Below are 25,851 nucleotides of genomic sequence, written 5' to 3'. Positions count from 1 at the left end.
TTAAATCTTCTTATATATTTTTGCTTTCATTCCTTAACATAAGCTTCCATTTAATTTATGTTTTCTTCATCTCAGAGCATTATCTATGGGTTGTTAATATATATGCCAGAAAATTCACTCTGGTAGACATGTTATTATGTCCAAAGGGTCACAAACACTTAAAACCATCCCTGAAGGCGTGCAGGTGCACTGAATAGTAAGTGCAAATGCTCCAAGTGCTCCAAATACCCAGCTGCAATTGGATGCAGTTGAATATGATATAGGCCAGTGGTCTCTGTGTCTGAATGCAGCCGTGGCAGTACATTGGAAAGCATTGTGCAATGCAGGTGCACGCTAGAGAATTGCTACTTCAAAGCTACCACGGTTTGACTATTTGATGGTATTATAATAACTTCCTCTTCAAAATGTGCTTTCCACCTATCAAAAGCAGACAGAATGGTATTTCACAATGAGGTAAAATCTGAAAGCCTGATTGGCAGTGGATCAACCTAAAAATACATACACATTTCTCTCAGAGTTTTTTACTACGGGAACTGTGTTTCCAATTTCTGATTCCTTATGGCCAATTATTAAGAAGTAATTTTAAGTTTCTGGAGTTGTATATATAGTGTTTAATCGTTGTATTGCTGCCCATGTAAACAGGCATCCTCATAAGATGAGCACATCAGCATATTATAAAAAGAGACATGGTCCCCCTTATGTTAAAATAATAAAAGAAACAAAAACATCCTATATGTTATTCGATTAGTAAAACAAGAGCTTCCTGTGCACAAGCAGCATGGGAAATACAAAGCAACAGACAAAAGATCACTTAGCTGAAGTAAAGTAGTTGATTTTCTGATGCTGCATTTTCCCCAACCCTTTCCTTTTTCTTCTCTGCACGAGGGATGCACCAAGCTTATTAAAAATTGTGCTAAAATTAAGCCTGGCAGTCATGTGAACATTAGCACGAAAAAAAAAAATGTGATAAAATTGTAATGTGCTCCTTTCTTTCTTATTCTGACACAGGGGAAAAAAAAAGTTTTGAGGCAACTTTCCAAAACTGTCTCTAGAAGTAATATTGAAAGTGAAATTTTTACTCCTCTCCTAGTCAGAGCGAAATCAGAAGGTTTATTTTTAACTAATGGACTAGTAAATGGGACATAGAGACCATAAATGGAAATAATTTGAATGAATATAGATTAAAGTGCAGTTTATATGGAATGATTCACCTTCTCATCATAACAAGTATAACGAGTTTATAAAATGGTAAAGTAAAGCAAGTGAATAATAATCAACCACCAAAAAAAGAAAGAATTGTTTATGTTAGAAAAGTGTCAGCTCACAGGATCGTGTGAATTATGTCAATTCACTGCAAGGAAAATTTTATTAGAGATCTGTTGGACTGTATTTTGAGGTAATGACTCTATTCTTAGCATCGATAACTTTTTATCTGATATGTTCAAATATATTTGGATTAAGTTGTAATTTGTCGCAATCATGAGGGAGAGTGTTTACATGCGTGAAATGGAGAGTGTGTGCTGAAGAACAGAAAAAGACAGCAAAAACAAGCTGGTCTTATACCAGTAAAATCTTTCAGTAGAAAACTGGTACCCAGAAACTTCCAGTTGAAGGTCTTGGCTTGTCATTATTTGCTGGTGGGTAATCTGATGGGTCCCTAGTTTAGCTTCTGTAGAGTTTATCTCCAAAATACCAGTGCCAGCCATAAATAGAGATGGGTGCCTGCTCTTTGCTTTTCCAGACAGCTAATTAGGTGTTATGAAAGCTTATGCTGGTGAAAGGAGGTAAATTAGAAATAAAAAAGAAAAATGAGAACAAATAAAAAATGGACTTCCATTTATAGAGTTGTCTACTTGGAAACAACTCTAATTTTAAGATGCTGTTAGAAACAGTAGCAACCACCACACTCAAAGAACAAAACTATTCCTATTTAAAGCTGTTTACAAAGCATAAATAAATGCTTTTTGTTGACAGTCAAAAAGCAGAGCAAATTCCCTGTCTCTCAAATGCCCTTACCCCCCAGCCATAGCATCTTAGAACTTCCACATTGATGCCCCGACTTGTGGATTTTGGTTTTCGGATTTCTATGGCACAGATGTTTATTTCTTCATTATAAAAAATGAAATCAGATGCATATGTGAAGCTCTTAAGCTAGAAACTATATGCATGTTTTTGTACAAATATGTGGGCTCTGGAGGCAGCAAGCAAGTGAAACTAAGGGGAGGAAATCCTTTTATGTTTTCTGATAGCTCCCTAAGTAGAAACAAATTAGTTGCCAAGTATCTTTCTTTGGGTAGTGTGGTAAATAAAGCACTTTGAAGACAGGGAAAATAAGCTTAAATTCTGATTTGTGATAAATTCCTGCCTGACAGTGAGAGAGACTAGAATAAATAGGTAGTTTTACTCTGGACTAAGAAATTTTACGGAGACTGGCTCCTTGACACATTCCCTTTGTAGTGAACACCACTGAGTCATAACACACAAGGATTGTTTCTCCTGACTTTTCCCGAAATGAACATGTTTAGCTAAGGCTCCCTTAATCTTTAGTAGTCCTTGCTGATTTAAACAGTGCTTTGGCTTCAAATTTTAATCTTATGCATAGTACTCTTTGGCTCTTCTTACCCGTTGTAGAAATGGCTGTGCATCCCTAATGATACGGTGACGTTACAATGTGAAAATCACATGGTAAACATTGAATTATGGACACCTTTGTGAAAGCTTGCTAAAACCCAATAATATAAGGGCAGGTAGTTGATGTCTTACCTAAATATTTTCTTTCCTCACAGAAGTGTAACTTCCACAATGACAGTTCCTTTGAAGGAGTATTTTGGCACCAAATGATTGCTTGCCTCATATCGCCAAGATTAAGTTATTAAACTGCTTAGTCTAGGTTAAAAAGACAGAGCTTTCCTATATGTCAGCAAATATGCATATGCAGATTTCAGACATCTTTATGTCTAAATCAATTTGAATTACATAGAATTCTAAAGTCAGGGGTAGTCAAGTTGTTGATTCAATCATGGATTTCATACCTACGGTAGGGCAAAGGGAAAGATGAAAATGTCCTTGGAGATTTGAAATAAAAAGATTTATACCTGCATATGTACATTATATGTAATGTTTTATATATAAAATGTGTGTAGATATATGTGTGCGTTTTATATGTATTTATGTTATCTCCTAAACTGTGAACGTAGAACTTTCTTGTGCATTTGATTTATTTGTATTTCTCTTATGACAATTACTGATAGTTAGTTTTCAGGAATTCATTGGTTATACATTTGAGTTTTAAAATTTTGTTTGGTCTATATCCTGTAGAAAGCTCAATTTTTTAAAAAAAATTTTATTTATCTGACAGAGAGAGAGGGCATAAATAGGGGGGAGCATCAGAGGGAGAGGGAAAGCAGGCTTCCTGCTGAGCAGGGAGCCAGATGCTGGCCTCCATCTTGGGACCCTGGGATCATGACCTGAGCTGAAGGCAGAAGCCAGACACTCAATCGACTGGCCACCCAGGTGCCTGAAAGCTCATTTTTTACATACATACACACACATATAAACGTTTATATATGTATGTGTGTGTGTTTGTGTGGTTTATTGTACAGCTGAATTGCAAGTGCTAGAGTCACTTGAGTGACTTTATGTCTTTTGCAAAAATATAATATACATTAGGATGAAAATTAAAATAATTAAGATGAGTATGTTTAGATCCCTCTTTTTGAGAGCTTGTGTAATAGATGTGACTATAGGTATATAGAAAATTCTTAATACTAAACAAGTATTTAAATTTATCAGATTGTCACATAGTCCTTCAAGGAATCATATATTTTAAAACTGAGACACTGTAAACTTTCCCTGTAGGCAGAACTGCCCAGAATCCCAGCTGTTGGCCTTCAGAATTGTTTTCTCTGTGCACTATAAGTATGCTTATCTCTCAGTTTCTCATCCGCATACCATTTGGATTATGCTATCTTTTTTTGGCAAATTGTGCATGCTATGAAAAGGGTCATCATGTTATATTGAGGAAAGGGTGAAAATGGGCATAAATAATCTCTTTGTAACCTCAGATTGGTCCAGAAGAAAAAAAAGTGAATCTGGGATCCATTATGTTTGCCTTGATTTCTTCTATCCAGGGTCTCTGAATTTGTTTTCTGATACAAATATCCAATCTATGCTAATAGCTGCTGTCTACATAATTTGCTTCTTTTTCATTTCTGTGGCATATAATTCAACATACCTATTCTGAGATCTGTTGTCCCTAAGGCACAGGAAAGAGTTTGACCTTGTAGCTCCAGGTCTGGAGAAGATACTCCACACTATTATTTTTATGATACATATTTAGTTTATTGAGGGGATCTTAAAAATATATAACAGAAGCTACACATGATAGAAACCCTCCTGCACAACTGTCCCTCCCTCCTCTGTCCCTCCCTTCACTTAGCTTTCCTTCTCCCCTCTTTTTTCTTTCTACATTTCTCATTTTGTTAATGTTTATGTCTGGATAGTCATTCATTATATACTACCTCTTTTTTTTTTAAGATATTATTTATTTATTTGACAGACAGAGATCACAAGTAGGCAGAGAGGCAGGCAGAGAGAGAATGGGCGAAGCAGGCTCCCCACCAAGCAGAGAGCCCGATGCGGGGCTCAATCCCAGGACCCTGAGATCATGACCTGAGCCGAAGGCAGAGGCTTAACCACTGAACCACCCAGGTGCTCCACTACCTCTTTGTTTGTACCTACCTATTCCCTTTTTTGTACCTACCTATTCATCTATTTATTTATGTTCCTTCAGGAATAATTTTACTTTCTCATAAATTCTTATTTGACCCTTGGCAGTAATCGTTCACTTTTTGGTCACAGTTTCTGCTGCTTGTGCAAAAGTATCCATTAGATTATCTTCACTGGCTGGGAACCGCTACCGTCAAAATTACAGTCTAATCAGAAGGTGAACAGCTTATAATGTGTCATGATCAATACTTAGAATTTGCTCCCTAGGTTGTGACATAAAGGAGTCAAGTAAAAAGCTGTAGATTTTCAGCTGTTAACTGCAAACAATCATTTCATGTTGATGGTTTCAAATTCAAGGTCGATTTATACTTTCATACATCTGCATTATTTTGTCTCTTTCACTCTCTTCTTAAATTCGTATTGAATTCATGCAGTGTCAGGCTACCCAAATTGCTGAAATTGAAGGCTAGTCAATATTGGAATATAAAACTATGTTAGCATATTTCAAAAAGAATATGTGGGTTATAAATATTATTTTTTAAAGTTGTGACCTTAAAAGGCACAGAAGTATTATCAAATGAAACAGATAGTGAAATTTTCTACTGTGTTTTTGGAGGATAAAATTGGTTGAATGAAATGATATATATTTCTTTTCTAACACAGACTGACACAGTTGTAGAGGTTATATTTATGATCCCCATTCAGAATAGGTAAAGAAAACAAATACCTGATGTTAAAATTTTCTGCTATCTGTTTGTTTTTTAAATGTCTCCTTGACTTCAAATTCATATAGGAAGTCTTCCAAGAAAATTTCTATGTCTAGATTTTTCTGCTGCTCTTTATGTCCATCTGCCTAACAATCTTCCAAGGCGCAGATAGTATTTGAGTCTCTGGGGTATGAGTTTTTGAGTTCAGTTTGAGACTGCCTTTCACCATTCTTACCTGTAGTGCATAATAAACTGAACATATTTCATTCATTCATCTGTAAATATATTTTTTGAAAACATGACAAAATTAAAAAAGAGGCAAGCCACTTGAAATCATTTTTAACATTTCACAGGTATGAATGACACATGGGATGAAATACCACAGTATTTTTGTTCCGTCAAGACACTATTCTGACTCCTTTCTAAAAAAGTTTAATTTCATAAGAAATGATTTTATTCTAAAACCTTTTGAAATAAATCAAGCTGTGGTTTATTTTTTTCCTTTTTTGGATAAGGAATTATTTATGTGTTTTAAATAGGAACTCAGATTTTATATATGACTTTACAAAGTAACTGTATAAATTTACCAGTGCTGTTAAATTCAGGTGCCTTCTATTTTAAATACCTCTCACGTATTTGTGGCCGGGGGCGGGGGGGGGAGGATTGTGCCCTGCACAGGACACTATGAATTTGTAGGGATCCTCTCACATCAATTAAATGGCTATCCCAAGTGTTCCTAAATGTGTAGGGAATTCTATTCCCATCACACAGAGGTGAATTGTAAATATCCTCTCCTGGAAAAAAAAAAAAGTCCCTGATTTAAAAAGAACCATTAAACATAAAGGGAAACAATCATTTGTAGATGAAAGGGACAAGTGGGAAGATGCTGTTCAAAGTTATAGTTTAAAATATTGGGATGGTGGAATTACACAGCTGTTGTCATAATCAAGGAATTTTCTTTCATATTTTCTGTTCAGCATCTTTGAAATAGGGATCATTAAAGAATGCTTTATTTAGATTTTCTCTATGCCTATTGGCAAAAGAGAGAAGCAAACATTCTCACAGAAAACATTATCCTTTAAATAGGAAATCATGAGTTGTCATTCATCTGAACTATATCTGTTGACTAAATCCATTTTCACCTACTTACACTAAAAACAAAAAGCTGGAGTGAAGAAAACTGATTACATGATCTATATCCATATCTAATAAAATAGGAATGTGCACTTTTTTGACAAGTTTATTCATAACACATTCTGATAGAAAATTCCATTTTCTCCTCTCAGTAGGAAAAGTAGTTTTTAAAGGAAACCTTTTATTTCATGACTGTCACCAAAATAACAATTACAAGCAAATAGGGACAAATCATGGGGGGAAAAAAAAAAGCAGCAGCTTAGGACTTGGAAGTATGCGATCTAGTTTTTACCCCATTATTTGATTTGAAAAATTAATCCTGGTAATCCTTTTTGAAGTTCACTGTTTCCAGGATGGGTTATACAGAACAAAGACTAACTGATATCCCCAGGAGATTAGTTTACAGTGATGTTCTATTCTACTGAGAATGATTCTCCAATGGCCACTTTTTACTTCTTCCCAGGCTATGGGAATTCATTAATATCTAGAGAAAAGACTTAAATAAAACCATTGTCTCAACCAGCAGGTTTATGCAACCATCCTGAAATGTTTTAATTATTGTTTTCTTTCCCTTTTTAATTAAGAGACCAGAGGTCAAACAAGCCCACTGAGAGCTGATCACAGCCTCAGTAGAAATTTAAAAGCAACCCTAATGATTGGATTTGCTGTTTTCTATTTTTTTGTTTTGCAGAACCAGAAGAGTGTGTTAATTGCACAGATGAATGCCGAGTGCTTGGTCATTCTGACAGGTGTTGGATGCCACAGTTCCCTGCAGCCAATCAGGCTGAAAATGCAGATTACCGCACAAATCTCTTTGTACCCACAGTCGAAGCTAATGTTGAGACTGAGACTTACGAAACTGTGAATCCCACTGGGAAAAAGACTTTTTGTACATTTGGAAAAGACAAGCGAGAGCACACTATTCTCATTGCCAATGTTAAACCTTATTTAAAAGCCAAACGTGCCCTGAGCCCTCTCCTCCAAGAGGTCCCCTCAGCATCAAGCAGCCCAACCAAGGCATGCATCGAGCCTTGCACCTCAACAAAAGGCTCTCTGGATGGCTGTGAAGCAAAACCAGGAGCCCTGGCCGAAGCAAGCGGCCAATACTTGCCCACTGACAGTCAGTATCTGTCACCCAGTAAGCAACCAAGAGACCCTCCGTTCATGGCTTCCGATCAGATGGCAAGGGTCTTTGCAGATGTGCATTCTAGAGCCAGCAGGGATTCCAGCGAGATGGGTGCTGTTCTCGAGCAGCTCGACCACCCGACCAGGGATCTGGGCAGAGAATCGGTGGATGCGGAGGAAGTCGTGAGAGAAATCGATAAGCTTTTGCAGGACTGCCGGGGAAACGACCCTGTGGCTGTGAGAAAGTGAAAAAAAAAAAAAAAAAGCATTGGCATTTTCTTGTCTCTCCTGTTGATTTAAAAATGATCCCTCCTGGTGACAACCCGTTTTACAGGGATGAAGAAAGACCAATGCTGCTTTAAGGCTTTTAGTGAACATCTGAAGTGCCCACAAGTATGTTCTTTTCACTGCTGTTTCTTTTTCAGAGATAACAATGGTTTTGTTTTGACCAAACTTATATTAGGACAGAATTAACGATGCTGAAAGAGAAAAGAAAAAAGAGGAAGAGAAAAGAAAGAAGAAAAAGGAGGATGAGGAACGAGTCACCTTTTGACAATCTGTTAGGAAGGTGTGCAGTGTGAGAATTGAAGTATTTCTGATCACTCTTAAGACTGTCCTCCGTGATTTATGCTGACTTAACTGTTTACCTATAAACCCCATACAAAGCAGGGTCATAATTTGTGATCTGTGGTGGATTTCTAGCAGTCACCACAGGCTTCTACTTAAAGTCCCGAAAAGACCTTGCAGTAGTCCAAGCTACACCAAACATTAACACATATTTGTGGTAAACATTTCTGTATAAAGTTACCTGCCACACATACAAACACAAAGAACATTCCATATCATTAGTCGAAAAAAAAATAAAAAAAAAAAAAAAAAAAAAAAACAAACAAAACAAAAAAAAAAACCTTGGTCATTTGTAAGACACTTCATGTCGTATAAAAGTTAAATGTAAAAAGATATAGTCCATTTGTCCTGCACACACATAGACTAATTCACTTCATTAATGGAGAAGAAATTTTAAAAGGTTTAAAATGCCTCTTCAGCATTTTAGTGTCCAACAAACACACAAATAATGATGGATATGTTTTAAATTTGACCTGAAAAATAGTTACCATTGAATGATAATATGCAGAGGAAATTAACATGATTAATACATTTTTTTCATTTGTGGACACTAAAATAGCTCAGGAAAGTGAAACTGTCTTAGGCATACACCAATCACATGACCATTTAAATGTGCAAATGTAAGAAATTCAATGTGTTTACATCAAATGACATATTTTTATTGATTTATTGCAGATTCAGTGCATATGAGCCAAATTGTTGAGTGTATAAGAGCTATATTGTGTATTTTATTAAATTAATATATAGTTGTGTTGCAAAAATATTTGGGCTTATATTGTAAATGGCAAGTGTTGCCTCGGTAGCTGTCGAACTCTATGAGTTTTGTTTTTTCCTGCTTCCTTTTCCCCATGGAGTGTGGGAAGCAGTGCCTCAGAGCAGAGTCTCTTGTTTAATGTATAGTCTACCAAGTACTACAGTACATAATCTGTTCAAAATGTGTTTGAGTGAGCCAATGGAGCTAACTGAAAGGTCAAAAAAGACATCCATCAGTCATGGTTATGTGCAAGTCCTTGTAGAAGCTTTTATTAAAGTCACGCTAAATCACAAGAGTTACATTTGTACCGATACCTGAAACTTGTTCACATTTTTTCAATAACATCCAGCTTCTGCCTATGTAGATATCATAACGTTGATTGGTTTCTCAAAAGTATCTTAAGTGGTTCAAGATGTGTGTTCCCATTATATTTCAAAACCATGAGAAATGCTTTAATGCATGTGTGGTACCAGCACTGGTTCCTTGCATTGTGTAGTGTGTTTCAAGAGGTCTGGGTCTTAACAAAATGTTTTTCCTTTTTCTGTATACTCTTCTGCCTCTTTTTATTGGTGTCCTTTGAGAACAATACACCTTCTCTTCCTTCATCTGGTTACACCTTTTCTTGTGGCATTTAGCAAGTTTCAAACTTACTTCCATATGAGGCTAGGAAACCTCAAATTTCAGGAATTGGGAAAAACAAAATTAGCACTTGCAGAAGTAGCAGCAGATGGGAAAATGCCTTGATTGACATTTTCCTTCAGCGTTTAAAATTTTTGGCATTTTACAGCTTCATGACAAACAGTTTCCAGCCCATACCTTAGAAAATGTGGTGCTGAGTTAAATAAAGGCTGTTTGTGCACTGGAGCAGAAAAATGCGTTATTTGCAAACTGGTGGAGAATTCTGTGCCTTCTTTTCTGGCCACCAAGCCAGTGTAGAAACAGCATAAATGTCATAAAATCATTAAATGGAAAACAAAAGCAAAAGCAAAAACAAACATTGAACTGAATTAAGTTTTGTAATTTTAAACCTCAAAAAATTCAACTGAAAATATTTCTGTCAAATGTCGTCAAGATTTTAGACTGTACCTCGTTTGCAAAACAGCTCTGAAAGGGAAGAGTGGACAACTCCCATCAGCCTTATTCTCTCGAGAACTGTATTTGGTTCCTAGTAACAGCCTTTCCAAAGCTCTACTCTTGGTTTTTATTACTCATAAATGTTTAAATTAGAAAAGAAGGGATCTTGTACACGTGAAACCTAATTGACTCTCTATATTTTGGACAATTTATGTATCTGAAATGTGTTGTCTCTGTTATATGATGTTATTTTTTTGCCAGGAGACTACAGGTTGATTTAGCTTGATAGCTGAAATTTGATGGAAAACTAATTTCCATTTAGTCTTACCAAGTGTTTCCTCTCTCTGACTAGACAGATAGCCATGTAGTACAATCTAAGGCAGTATATAAATGAAATCAACAAAGAGAGTAGGCTTTATTTTTAAAACATTCTTAACGCTGAGTAACCAGTTGTTCAATTTATTATATGTGTCTGAAGACATTAAAACACTATAAAATTTTAAGAATTGGTTGTGCCAATGTGTGAGGGATTTACCTTTAGGCTCTGTCACTGGTGATTTACTAGCGTTAGCTGTTTAACACATTACCTGTATTTAGTAGTGATTATTTATTTACAAGTTGGTGGTAATTCAGCAGTCAGGACTCTGAGCTTTTATAGTTGAGTTGAGGGAATCTCGTGTTTGTTCATTTGGCTGACGACTGCCTTTATCACAGACCTCTGGTGCTTGGCTTCTGTGGAAGTCTATGAGATGCCAAAATCACCCCTGTAGAGAGCAACTTGCTCTGAGGGGTGATGCATGATCAAACAGTGATATTTCAAGCAGTTTTGGCATAATTCAGAATACGGAAAAATTGTCTTAATTCACATCCTTCAAATACTAACCCCTCAAAAAATCCCACACATTCAAAAAAATAATAATAATTTGATAATACTTTGTCCTTTAGGTCTTTCAGTAACTGAAGTCAAGCACAGAATAAGAATTTATAGAAATTTTTGTAAGAAAGTCAAAAAGTTCTAAACACTGTTCACTGGTGAACTAAAAACAATCAGTAACACAACAATCTTTTCATTAAATGTTAATGAAAGATCTTTTCATCAAAGTTAAAAGTAGTGAGAATCAGTGTTAGTTATACCTATACCAAAGTAAACATTAAAGAGACATATCATGCAATTGTAAAGAATGCTTTCATATTATTTCTTAACCTTACATACTTACCCTTATTGCAGGCCATCTATAAGGATTGGCTCACCACCCCCATGAATTAATTGAATTCCTGGTTGGGAAATTGACTTTGTTTCATTTTCCCGAGATCTTGTAAAACATGACTTCCCTTTAAAGTATATAGGCAGTGCTCGATATAAAAAATGACACCATAAAAAAAAGTCATGTAGTAATAGAGCAGTATGCTTTATTTGAACTAGGCTAAAAGCTGTTTGTTGCCTAATGGAGTAGAAGCTGCTGAGGTCAACAAGTAGACTGAGGTCTGGCATAATAGATGCCCACTCATTATTGTCTAATTATATTCTTTGACAACAGACAGCATTTATCACAGCATTAATTCAAATGAGAGTTTTGGCTATCAAGATGTGTTGATTTGAAACATAATTGAATGAGACCTGATTAAAGTCTGACTTTCCTGGCCCCAGTGTTTTGCAGGTTGGCTATTCCCATGTATCAACCCCATCACTCCATAAGGTTCTTAGCTGCACCAAGCAATTGGTGAACAAGGACAGCAACAACAAAAGCAGCATACATTGTATGGATCTATCTCAACGCTATTGTTTAATGGCTGTGTTTAATGTGACCTATCTGGAAAATGAGGACTCCGAATAAAAAGCTATTACTAATAGTGGCGTTTCTTTCCCTTGAATTCGTTAACACAGAAGTGGTGTATTATACACTGTGTACCACAGGGACGTTCCATCACAACTGTTCAGCTAGTTATTTGTTTACCAGTAAAATAAGATTTGTTAAAAATTTATTTAACAATAACATCACTAGGTCTCATCAAGTTAACCGTCTTTCAGATAGCTTCGATAAGGTGACTGGTCAAATGATTACCATGGAGTCATGACCTAGACACTTGTGGCTTTTCATAGCTACAGTTTGTTTGAGAGTAATTTAGTACGAGAATCAAAAGGACTTCAGAAAAGTCCTTTTTTAAATCTTTCTCATACATGATTGATGAAAACACATATTTATAAATTAAAATTTTAAAGTCAATACATATTTATCATGGTATCTTAAAATAATAAGCCTCTCCTACTCATTCAACAAACATCTACTGAATTGCTAGTGTGTGTTTGCCCTTGGCTACTAGGCCCCAGAAGTAGAGAGTAAACAGAGGAGTGGTCCCTGGGTCACAGTCTTGTGGGAGAAACAAATAAGTAAGTTCTAATACACCTTGCTCTTTATATAAATTGGATTGGGTTGTTTGCATCTTCCCTTAGTTTCTCCACATACCCCTTATTTATACTTTCTCATTCTCAGTGAATGGCATTTCCTAAATATTAAAAAAAAAAAAAAAAAAAAAAAAAAAAAAACAGAACAATTTGCCCATTTGGATTTTTCTTTATCTTAATTTTCTTTTAACAGCACATTACGTATCAAAGAAGTATGCATGGCTTTTCCACATTACAGAAGAAGAAGTGTGCATGGCTTTTCCACATTACAGAAGATCTTTACGGTTTAAGTTTTTGGGATAGACTAACTGGCTTATATATTCATTCTTTTACTCATTTCTTTGCTGAATTCTGTTTCTTTTTTTATTGAACACGACTTAGTGCTATACAAGGATCCTAAGTTCAAAGAACTAAGCAGAAGACAATGATTTTGCCCTCGGAGTACCTGTAGTTTGTGATATACACTAACATAGGAATGTAACTTATGTTGCCTTGACACTACTTATTTTTCAAAATGAAAATAAGTTCTTGTTTAAGAATAACAAAAACCATATGTCTACCATGTCATTCATCACTTTCAAGGGTAAGGGTAGAGCAAGCTGTTAATTGGTTCTCCTGAACCATCTGACCAGGGTTGAGGGAACTCTAAGTCACCCAAATGAGGAACCCTAATGGCAATACTGCAGTTAGAAGGAAGTCATGAATGGAACACATATTACAAGTTTACATCATGTCAATAAGCTATTAAGTCCCTCAGATTACATCTTTTTAAGTAAATATGCCCACAAAATACAATTATTTGACAAGGGTACAGAACAATTCTTTGTAGGATATGATGAGAATGAATTCTTAAAGGTCACTATAGCATCAATATAGTACACAGAAATTGATCAGCAGGTTAATGGACCATCCTCAAACTCTTTATTACGTGCTTTTAGAGAAGGTTGCACATGGTTCACTAAGGAAATATATCATTTTCTGTTCGTTTTAGACACTAATAGTACTAAACAACCCATTGTACACTAGGACTTAAATTCTCAGTATTCTTAAAAGAGGGTGCAGCCTCTGTTATTGTATCAGAAAGAATTACCAAATATTTCAGAAAGAGTTGTCAAAAAATAACTTTATTTTTTCAAACTACTTTAAATGGTAATGAGTATCTTACAAGCACTGATTGAAAGAGGGAAGATTTTAGTGAGATTTTACAAATTTTGTATCACAGAGTTTGACTTACCACCCATTAGGTCAAGAGAGGTATTTTGGGTTTTGTCTTTCAAGTAAAACATTTCATTTTGAGAGGACCAAGTTATTACTTGTTCCACTCCTTTTTTTTGGATACATATTATATTATAGATATCATTTTATAAACTACATCTTGATTATGATTTATATTTTTAAAATCTACTTTCATAATATTTTTCAAAGATCACTAATAACAAACAAAACCAAATTTGGAAGTCTTTGTTTACCTTATACAGATAATCATTATATATATATATATTTTTAAATATTGGTATTCAGTAATTGTATGAAAATTGTGCTTGCTTCCCTAAGGGTTTACAGGATAAGGCCAACCAAATAAAAGAACAATTGCATAAGCCTAAATTAATACTGATAAATTCCGTTTGTCAAGAACTTTCCAATTCACAGCACTTTCACAAATTCACAAGATATTAAAAAATTAAGGATTCTGAAACTCAAAATGGTAAAAGGACTTACCCAAGGGCAAGTAGCTAGGAAGTCCTAAAACCACACTTAAACTTAAAAGTTCTTCTTCTTAAAAGAGGGTGCAGCGCTTCTTCTTGTTCCAGATTTTGTGAATTCTGCAGTCTTGCCCTATTTAATAGTTTTTGCCTTTAGTATCTTAAATTCATTATCTGAAAAAATTAAACTATTTCAGTGATATACATTTCCCTTTAAGTAGACAGGCATATGAACTATGTTAATAGTTCATAACAGTATTAAATAATTAATAGAGAATAGGGATTGTAGTCTCCAAGAAAATGAAAAGACATCAGAAGAATCATGCCTTTCTTAAGATTGCTTTCAAGTTTTTGTTGCTATCTATAAAACTGGTTCACAACATTGGCGGTAAGTTCTCCAGACTATTCTAAATGAATATTATGGGATATTAGTTTTTCTGTGAACTTGGTATCTAGAAAAAATTGTAAGGCTGCATTAAATTCCTTTAATCATGAATTTTGGCACATAGTAAACTAATAAATAATTGCTTTCTTTTAAATAGTCACATAAACTCCAGTAATACTAAGGAAACATTTAAAATATTACATATATATATATATGGGGATTAATATGTACATAGACAAGCATGAGAGTTGACTACTTTCAAAAGCTAGTGTCACAAAATAAAGGTGAGAAGGAATTTAAGCAGTAGCAATATGGCTAAGTGATGAACAACACATTTTTTTTTTTTTTTAATCTATGACTTGCCACATCCACAATGGATAAAATGTTGTATCATTGGCTCCTTCAATGATCAGATGAAAAGAGACACTGCAGGTGTTATCTGAGTCATTTTCAGTTAATCAAAAGTGAAGTTCTATTCTGCCTGAATTTAACTTACTAAAGGTTTACTACTTCTCTACAATTTACAGAGAACCAACTTTATTTTCAAGAGGTCCAGAAATAAATTTTAATAGCCTATTAACACGAATCAACTAGTTTATATCTTGAAAACCTAAATTCAAATAGGTAGGATATAATATTCATTCATTTTATTGATTTGCTGAATATCTCCATATATCTCTTTAGCAATATTAAATCATATTTTTATATTATTCTTTCATACATTGCAGTTGAGAGACTGTCTTCAATATAATAATTTGTTTCAGATAAGATTTTTAAACTGTTATCCTTTCCCTTTTAAAATTAGATTTTTGTCTCTATTTGTAGTACCAAACATTATAGTATCAAATAGCTGGCTTGCATGTGGCTATTCTCTTAAACTCATTCTTATTTCATAATTTTATCTCAAAATCATCTATTATTTTCCCATTTTAAAATTATATATGTATATATATCTGCATGGCTATGAATCAATAATGGAGATAGTGATGTGTTTCCTAATAATTACATCAATGTGGAAAATGTCCAAGTTGCTTTTATTAACCTATAAGAAAACCGATAATATTTTTAGATGTAACCTACATGGAATGTTAAAATGGACAAAATGCATAGTAAAATATAATAGAAATATGTAAAGCAGTGAATAGGTTAGGATGCAGGATCTTAGCTAAATATTTTTATGTGAGACTGCCTAGCTATTTCATTGAAAGGTTGAAAAAGAGAAAGTGAATCATCTTACTCTATTATTACTAATTCCTATATGCTAAGGAATCCTCATTTTAATATCTTATGTGAAATGGTTGGCTTTGATTGAAGATAAGAAAAGACCCTTACCTCTGAGATTGTGTACTTATGATTTCTCAATCTGCATTTATTCCCCAAACACCTCTGAAATTCAGCCACTATACATATTTCATCATTTCTTTCATTTTGGATAACTACTAAAATTTACTTTGTGTTCATAGTCCAGAGGAGGGAAAAAAAAAATGAATGGGTCAAATGTGGCCTCTCTAGTGATTTTCCTCCTTAGAATGTGACATCCCAATTCAACATTAATTTGTGGAGCATATATATATAGTGTTTTTGAATACAATGGAGCATACAGATTTTAATAAAATATGGTCTCTGTCTCTATAAAATTTAAAATACACTGGGAAATGAAGGTATTTTCCTGAATACAGATTATAGTTGGTACTATGAGAGAAGTGCAAGTTGCAGTAGACAAAAATGGAGAGAGAGAGGGAAGAGAACACAAGCACTTTCAGCTGAGGAAAAGAGAGATGGGAGAGGGAATCATCGCAGCGTCTTGGAGAAAGCAGTGTTTGCATTGAGCATGTAAGGTGGGACAGGCTTTTGGCAGTGGCGATGTACAGGAAATGCATTCTGGAAGAAGACAGGCAGTGTGCGCAAAAACATTTAAATGGAGTCGGAATATTTTCTGATTAGAAAGTTAGAAAGTGTTAGAAAGCTGGGTTAGGTCAAGCCAGGAATTGTAGTGAATGCTGAGCTTAGGCGATATCACTCGAATGCCTAGTCCAAGGAAGAGGAGGATCGAGGACACCTGAATTAGCTTCACAAGCTGGGAGAGCTCTGTGAAAATTTTGCCAAGTGGAATGCAAATTTAGGAAAATAACACTGGGACAGCTTGCTGCGGCCTGGTGATCCATTCTTTATAAGATGCTGCCTAATAGACCTTGTTCTTGGGGCAGATCCAACTATCTAGAGGCAATGCCAACTTTGCTGAATCTTGCAATTCTCAGCTTCAAGCCCTCAGCAGAGTATTTATTTGTATATTTCCAACTTCCCAGAAATAATTCTCCCTTTGAAATCTGCAATCATGTTGGAAATTTGGGGAGACAAAGAGAGACAGGAGAGAAAGACAAAGATCAAGAACATGGATGAATTTCATCCCCAGAAAAGTGTTTTTTTTTTTTTTTTTTTTGTTTTTAAGATTTCCAGATTCTCCAAACATCCCCTCATTATCTGCAGTGTGAATTCTGCCAAGCAGAATCATTCTATTCCTAAGAACTTTTGTCTATGTCTGCTGTCCCAAGAACCCTCAGGCTGATAGAGGTATCCTTGTCTTATTGCTTCCATGATGTTCTATGCATATCAGTAGAGGAGCTTATAATTATTGATTATTTAGACACCAAATAGGGAATAATGACTTCAATTGGCGATTTCCAACTGGAGGGCAGTTTTGCCTCCCAGAGTTTTTTGGCAGTATCTAGAGACAATTTTAGTTTTCAAGAGGCAAGGGAGTTGGTTTGTTACTGGCACCTAGCAAGCCACCAAACGTCCTGTAATGCACAGTTCAGACCCCTACAACAAAGATTCACCCCATCAAATATGTCCAAAATGCCCAGGTTGAGAAATCCTGCCTTGGAGAGAGAGGATGGAGTTAAGAAAAGAAGAGTGAACAACATTGGGCTTTGAATAATGGGCATTAAGTACTAAGTGGATTGACATGTCTTCTTCCATAGTTTTGAGAAAAATCCTGGAAAGTCTTCTAAATTCCTTAGCATAGGGCTTATGTTCAACTTCTTGCAGGTATAGTCTGCTTGGTAGGTAGTCAGGGCCAGTGGCTTTCTGCAGCTGCAAATATTATCTTAGACTGTAAACAATACCAGTAATACAGATAATTGGAGGAATCTCCATCGAACGAAAAGAAAAGGTGTTGCTTGGGATGGTCGGGATGGTCGTTGTTTGCTTTACTCCTCCTGGAGTAGTCTGAAACTGATTTCCTGAGAAGGGCAGGTAAAACAAAATCCCCCAGCTGTAAAGGGAGGGAAAAGAGTCTGCCTCCGGGGCCATCTTGAGTCTATTGTGCCTTATAGGCAATTGGCATGATCAACTTATCCTCCAACCTCAGTTATCTGTCCCCACTGTGTATGTAGAATCTGTCTCTGCAATGACACTGGGAATGTGGGGCAGTCAAATCCTAGAAAAGGTGATGATGATGGAGGCAGATCAAGGAATGGCAATGTTAACGCAGAAGCTAGGTGACCATAAATGTGCCCAGACGCTGCAGAATGAATGCCTCCATTGATCTCTTAGGCATCTTCCTACCATAAATACTGATTTTAATTCTTTCAAAGTAATATGTGGAATGCCAAAAAATGTCAGATTGACTTTCTAAATGAGGTGAGGGGAAGGTTAGTGCAAATGGTTCCTTAAAAGTTTTATTTCTCTTGACACATTCTGTTTTACCCATCTGTAATGCAAGGTGGGCGGTTCCAATGCACATTTTATGAATTTGAACTTGAAATGACTCTGGTTTAAAAATAATAATGATAATGTGTTAAAAGGGTGACAGGAACTCCAGTGGCAAAGTTGAAAGTCTGCACACTGACAGGCCAATTAATATAAATAGTAATTACCATAGCCAATCCACATTTGAGATTTTATTTGGTCTAGATGTGCATTAAGCATGTTAAAAATGGTTATTATACACTGTAGTGAGTGCTGGTGTTACCAACAGACCAGGAAGATGTTGAAAATCACAGCCTCCCACCTCAGGGGCCTCCTTCCAGTGGAGACTCAGTCACCGACCCAGCTCACATACAAACCTGCTGGGTTTTATTTATGCTGGAATTTCTCCATATTAAAAAGCAATATAATTGCTGAAATACCACTACTGTTCAAGCTAATTTACTTCCTAATGGTCTATTTGCATAGTGGAATTTGCATTTTATTTCACAGCAAATGTAATAACTCCACCTGCCCTATTTTAGATAAAACACCAAAACTAAGAGAGAAAACCGAAATGGTTAAAGAAGAGAATGAATATAAGAACCATCTTGCTCCTCTATCTTTACTTGGCGACACTGAACCCAGTAGCCGGGAGAGGACAGGAAGAACCCTGGTCTTTTCTAGCCTCACAACCAGTGTTCTGACTTCTTGCTTCAGTCTTCTCTGAGTCTCTGCTGTTGCAGTTCAATAAAGGTAATTTCCACAGGTGACGCGGAGCCACACAAAGTTCATTGTGAGGGTATATTCATTTTGAGAAATGTTAAAGACAAGTGAGGAGTTACAGGCAGACATCGAATGTCTTACCGAACTTCGACATCACTCCTTCTTGCCTGACTTCTATTGACCTCAGACAGACAGGGGATGGAAACTGTACATCACAGACTAATACAACAAAGCCCTGCTTTCTGACCTCCTTCTGTGATCAAGAGCATGAAATTTGGGAATATATTTTCCTTTTTCATTAAAGCACATGCATCTTTATATATAAATACATTATTATTTTTTTCTTGCTTCAAGGTTCACATCCTAGGGTGACAGCTGCCATTTTTAAGGTGACTCATTACAGTCATTTAGAGAGTCCCCTAACAGATGGATAGGACTTTGTTTCCCAGGGAACACTGACAGGTTACAATTCTCCACAGCTTTTAATCATTTCAACAAACTATACACATCTGTCAATTACCCTATTTGGTAATGTTAATAATACGGCAATCTGAGGGTGACAAAGTGCTGGATTCAAAAAAGAAATTACTCCATAACGTTTTTGCATAAAGAAAAGAAAATGTAGGTCAAAATAAATTTGATAGCTTATTTTCTTAATCTGTAGGAAAGAACTACTTTTATTTTCTGTAATACATTTCATGTGTAGGTTATTATTCAAAAGCATTCTTAAGTGCTTCATAAATAAAAGCATTAGGGAGAAAACAAGGAACATAGAGAATAAAACAAAAAATATTTTAAAGTACATAATTGAGCAAAGTTGTTTTTTCTCTTTGAAAACTTTAATCATTGCATAATAAAGGGTCCTGCATGAATGGAATTGGAGGTATTGCCAGTTACAAAGGTACGGACAGAAATAGAGGATGTTAGTGTAAAGTCATAGGGTGAGCAGCTGAACTGCCTCAATTAGAACTATAATTGTTTCTTACCACTCTAGCTTTTGTGACCTTATATCAGGAGTGGGCCAACTATAGCCTTTCGGCCAAATCCATCCCTCCAGCTTATTTTCATAAATAAAGATTTATTGGAAGCCAGGCATACCAATTCATTACTGTATTTTCAGGATAGCAGCAGAGCTGAGTAGTTAGGGCAAAGCCGTATGCCCCGCAAAGCAGAAAAAGCCTCTACTATTTGGTCTTTAAAGAGGAAATTTGCCAGCCCATGAATTATGTAACTACCATATATTTCACCTCTCCATCTGTAAAATGGGGATAAATAAGGCAATTGTAAAGAAATTGTAAGAAATAAGTGAGATATTCCTTAGCAAGTTTAGAAACACTCTGGACACATAGTAAACTCTCCATGAACACCATCCATTGTTGCAATCGACTCCTCTGGGTAATATAAATCTATCCATATGTAACCATAATACAGAGTCTGAAAATCTTATTGATGGTCTTTGTCAGACAAATTATTCTAAAACAAAACACAACAAAACAACAATAATGACAAAAAGGTTCAAGGGGTTATCCGGTTTATTGTCGTTTCCCAGCTGTTACCAGCAACTATATTTCTTGCACTTTAATAGCAAATAAGTCACATAACCACTTACCACTATTTCAACAGAACCCTGGACTCCTTTACCTTGTTTGCTACTAGCTTTTAGAAGTATGTAGTCCATGGTCAAATGCTTCTCAGTAAAGTTAAACAAGTGGCAGCTGGCACCATACAGCTCCGTTATAATGAAAACATGAGGTGGCTGCCATTACACAGTCCTGCACTAATGAGAACAGTGGGAGGCTAGCATTACAATGGTCTAATGAAAACAGGAAATGGCTGGCATTAAATTGGTATAATAAAAACAGGAGGTGGCTAGCATTACACTGGTAGAATAAATAAATTAAGAGATGTCAGGCCTCCCCAATCTCATCTCCATTATATATGACCATGGTACCCACAATTTAGACCAGAGCCACTCAAAGTCAAGCCAGTGTTGGATGAAAATAAGATTTTTTTCATACTGTGCTTCAGAAGTTTCTTCTGTTTCAATTTGTGTTTCCCTTAGGCCAATGCAAGCATGTTGTAAAATAACGATATAATTTACATTGAAACCTTTTTTTTCCTCTTAATTCCAAAAAAAAAAAAAAAGTAACATTTCTGACTCAGAAGAAGATGGCGAGAATAAAAGGCAACGAATTCAAAAGGAGTTTCTAATTTAGTCCTTGCCTTTTCTTCTCCTTTCCCTTTTAAGTATCCAATGGTGACTAAAGACTCAGAGTTGCATAAAATACACTAAAAAGAAACACAGAAACAAAATAAAATGCTGAGGAGGAAAAAAAAAATTTAAGCTCAAAATCAATCATTTAACTAATGGACTCTTTCCCCTGAACAAAAGTCAGGATTTCTCATCCACTGGGTGATTTAAAAAAATTATTAGTATAGACAGAAGACTTGCGTATAGCTCTCACACAATAGATTTACAAGAATCTTATGTTTTATTGTAACTCACAGAGCCAGCTGTATCTGATTCATCCTGGCCTTTTTAATCTGGGTTGAAAACAGAGCAAGTTGGCACAGTTCAAGGTCAGCACATTAAGACAACAGATCTATCCTATCTATCACTCCCTGGCTCCAACTCCCTTAAAAATATCTATGTTAGAAACTTTAAAAAAATGTTTACATGTAAAAATACATTCATGTATATATACTTACAAATTATTCAGACAAGAACAATGCCAGACATACTCCTAAGCAAAAAAGGGTGGTATATCTCTGCAGGTCCACATACACTGAAAGTTTTCGATTGCCAGTGCAGAAAACAAAAAGAAATATGCTTGGGTCATGGTCTCAGGGTCCTGGAATCAAGCCCTGCATCGGGCTCTCTGCTCAGCCGGGAACCTGCTTCCTCCTCTCTCTCTGCCTGCCTCTCTGCCTACTTGTGATCTTTGTCTGTCAAATAAATAAATAAAATCTTTGAAAAAGAAAAAAAAATATGCTGGTAAGATAGCCAGGTGAGAGAATAGCAGGGTGATCCAAAGAAGGTGGAAATATTATAATAAAATAAAGCCTCTTCATTCAGTTTTATAAATTGACATTTAGTTTTTTTGCTCCATAATTTTTATTAGACTTCTCTAGGACTTCTGCATTAGCTTAATTAAAAAATCCAAATTCATGATCTAACATATACTAAAGAAGCAAGTGAGTGGAAAGGGAAAATAATCTTCCGTTATTCTTACCATATTTTTGCATTTATGTAAGATGAGTTCTTTCTTCTTGAATACACCTTTATAAGAAACGACCAAAATTGATATTATTCAGTTTTAAATAATCATGGACAAAAAAAAAAGTCAATTAACATCCCTTGCTTTTTTTTTTTCCCCCAAAGAGGTGGAATTTATAATGTAAAAGAAGTAATTTCTGTCACATGTTTAAAGCCAGAATGAAATCTATGATGCGCTGAACACTAATACATGGGTTGCATAAAATCTGTTGCCGGGCTTGCATGGGATTCACAGACATGGCTTAATCGAGACACAAAGTGATGTGTGCCATGCATTCAAAATTAGCATCTGGCCCAGGGCCACTAAATTTGGCATCCCAAGAACTGATTCTATCCTCTGCCAAGTTTCTGCAGAGACTAGACTCACTGAATTCTGAATCACAGCCTCTAATTTCCCCTTCAACAGACTCTCTTTGAATTGTGGGACCAGAGAAACTTGCAAGTGAACATAAAAATTGAATGTGAAATATAGAACTCTCCAAAGAAGAACATTCTAGATAAAAGATGGATACAGAACATGAAATATTCCCAATTAATCAATCGTAATGTGGACTGCTTACTCGCCAGCTCACCCGCCATTCAATTTGTTTGTTTCTTACACAAACAGAGCATCCTGCAGGCTATCCAGACTGCCAAACTCCAAAGAAATACTTGAGAGCTTATGAATTTTGCATACCATAAATTTACTTGACAGGTTTCATCACATTGTAAGCAATATTTTTTATTAGCCAACTTTGTGGAAGAAATGGCATTTTGCCCTAATATCAAACTAACCAATTCTGTCATGGTTGGCATCTTTATTACATTATTAAATACATCAGTCAATACCACCTGGTGTAATTGAGTCTTGTTATGTAACTCAGATGGTTGTAAAAACTGTGGGATTGTTTTAAGTCAAATCAACAGGCAGACAAAAATATTGTTTTATTGAAATTTCAGAAAAATATGTATCACCACTGCAGCTATTTCTGACTTAAAGTAATGAATAGACTCTCAGATAATACTCAAAATCATTTATAGTTGTGTTTCAGTGGAAGTACTATGTTATGCAATTGATTATACCTGATTTCAGCTTTGTGCAACATATGCAAACCATGAAAGTGAGCGCCAGGAAATTACAAGGGGATCACAAATGAATGAGGTGACAAATGTGAGAAGAACTTGAAAAGACTTGCTTCGAATTGAAAAGGAGGAAGGGTAAAAACACTTAAGAGACAATAGAAAAAAAAGAAATCGTCCTTTATTTTTTATTTAAAAAAATTCCAAAGAAAGAGCTTTGTGTAACTTTTCTCAGAAGTCAGGAAAATTATTTTTAAATAAGTAGAAATAATGTGAAGGTTGGGAAAATTCAAGGAAAAATAATTGCAAGTGTTTAGTTTCCTTTTCTCTCAAAGCTCATGAAAACAGCTTTAATGCCTATGTAAATCAATGGCATAGGATTAAGTTAAATTTCCCTAGGCAAAGTAGCATTATTTAAAAAAATATCAGTATCTAATCTGGAAAAAGCAATTTAATTTCTGATTTTCCCCAAATCATGAAACCTAACACCTGTTCCTTTGTGTTTTTCGAAGGGAAGTAAAATATTCTTATATTCTCATCCAGAAAGAGCAAAATTCCCATGAGAAATTTCTTGTATTTTTAGCACACCTGAACTTTTAGGATTTCACAAGAAGAAATCTTGGTAATAGCCCACACTGGAGCAATTTATATGTGACTCCCTTTAAATAAAAATGAAAAGTTAATGAAAGATTCTTTAATCCAGACATAATGCATAATATAACCATGTACTTTCGATAGTATTTTATAAAAGTATATCAAGTATAAAATGCAATCTTCTGAAAATATAAAATATAATTTAGGTTTAAGAGATACACATTTTAATAATACTTCTACTCAATAAAAATGGTCTTTTTAATTTCTTTTAAGATCAAATTATACTTTAAAAAAAGTCTCAATGTATATGAACTTGTAAGACCAATCCTAAAGTCAAAAATTTTTTAAAATGACTACTTGAGAAATGAATATTCCTGGAAATATTCCCCTTTAATTTGTACAATGCTCTCATCCCTGCCAACAGAAAAACACTACTGAACACCGGGGGAGTGGAAGAGAGGGTTATGTCACAAAGTAAAATCAGAGCTCCCACGCCTTACCAAACAAAAACAGACCCTACATGTTACTGTACTTTGAAATATATGCTGATAGACTCTACTGAATCCTCTGACAACATGAGTCATTTATCAGAAAGCCCATGTACTAGATCTCATTGTACGTTAGATTTTTGTTTTCCTTTCTCCCATTTCGGTTTCTTGGCTTAGGCTATTCTTAGGAAACTATGCCTGTTCAGTGGTCATTACTGTTTCATGTCAGAGATCTCAAGAAATAATAACTAAATCTGACATACAATTCACAACTTAATATTCAGCACTCGAGAACTTACTAAATCCAACTTTGGGAGATCCAGTTGAAGGTGTGAACATACATTTAGTGCTGGAACTCCCATTAATTAGATTATATGTATGCTAAGAACACAGTAAAATGAGGGTCTGGAAAAAAAAGAAAAGGTTTTAAAGTGGTTTTTATGTTTTTAATTTTGATGTTTGTTAAAGGATCAAATTAGAGGCACCTGGGTGGCTCAAATGGTTAAACATCTGCCTTTGGCTTGGGTCATGACCCCAGGACCTCATGACTCCTGGGGTCATGACCCAAGCCTCAGGAGCCCTGAGCCCAGCTCCCTGCTCAGTGAGGAGACTGCTTCTCCCTTTCCTTCCGACCCCTTACTCATGCTCTTTCTCTCTCTCTCAAATTAATAAAGTTTTTAAAAAAAATAAAAGACCAAATTGATTATGAGGACAAGAAGATAATTATTGGATCTTCTCACAAATATGTTTCTCACAAATGTGTTTTGCGTTCATAATATTTTTATTTTGAATGATATACGAAGGAGTGCAATGTTTAATTTCATGTGTCAATTCCATGTAATATCTTTCTATCATCTATCTATCATCTATCTATCTATATCTTATTGGTCCTGTTTCTCTAGAGAACCCTAACTAATGCAAGTGCTGTACCATATTATCAGTCCTTAGGACAATTTGTTTAATGGTTGTTTTGGTTTAGGACAGTTGAAGAACACATTGGGAAATATTACACAAATTAATTTTGTGTCCAAGGCATGTACGAGCTGATTCTCCCAAACATCTTCATTGAAAGAGTTACCACAGAAAGTAACTGCCTAGCTGTTTTAAAGTTTAAGTAAAAATCTCTAAGTTTAAGTAAAAGTCTGTAAGTGAATGGAGGGATAGAGAAATTGGTGGAAAGAAGGGAATTCTAGAAAAAGGAAGCAGTACATACAAAACTGTGATGTGAAAGATCATGACTTGTTTACAAAATTATATTAGAAGGAAACTATGCTACGATGACTGATAGCTGCCAAAACATATCAGCCCATTAAATGATTTCTTGGCAAGTAGAGGAAGATTTTTCAATATTTCCTTGGAACATCTCTACTTCCTTAAAG

The 25,851-nt window shown here is 35.4% G+C and overlaps 1 protein-coding gene across 5 annotated transcripts in view; it reads left to right on the top strand.

Annotated features, from left to right (window-relative positions):
• Positions 1-12,000, top strand: part of PCDH17 (protocadherin 17) — a 105,027-nt gene extending 93,027 nt beyond the window's left edge. For all 5 annotated transcript variants that reach the window (XM_045076605.1, XM_045076608.1, XM_045076606.1 and 2 more), the window contains one exon: positions 7,261-12,000. In XM_045076605.1, coding sequence (XP_044932540.1) covers positions 7,261-7,943 — 683 coding nt within the window. In that variant the 3' untranslated portion in view covers positions 7,944-12,000. The remainder of the gene's footprint in view (positions 1-7,260) is intronic.
• Positions 12,001-25,851: the final 13,851 nt, after the last annotated feature.

This window comes from Mustela putorius, unplaced genomic scaffold, assembly GCF_011764305.1.
Source record: "Mustela putorius furo isolate JIRA1106 unplaced genomic scaffold, ASM1176430v1.1 tig00000179_pilon_pilon_pilon, whole genome shotgun sequence".
Classification (NCBI taxonomy): Eukaryota; Metazoa; Chordata; class Mammalia; order Carnivora; family Mustelidae; genus Mustela; species Mustela putorius.
The sequence above is the reverse complement of the archived record's forward strand: the minus strand, read 5'-3'. Positions and strand labels throughout refer to the sequence as shown.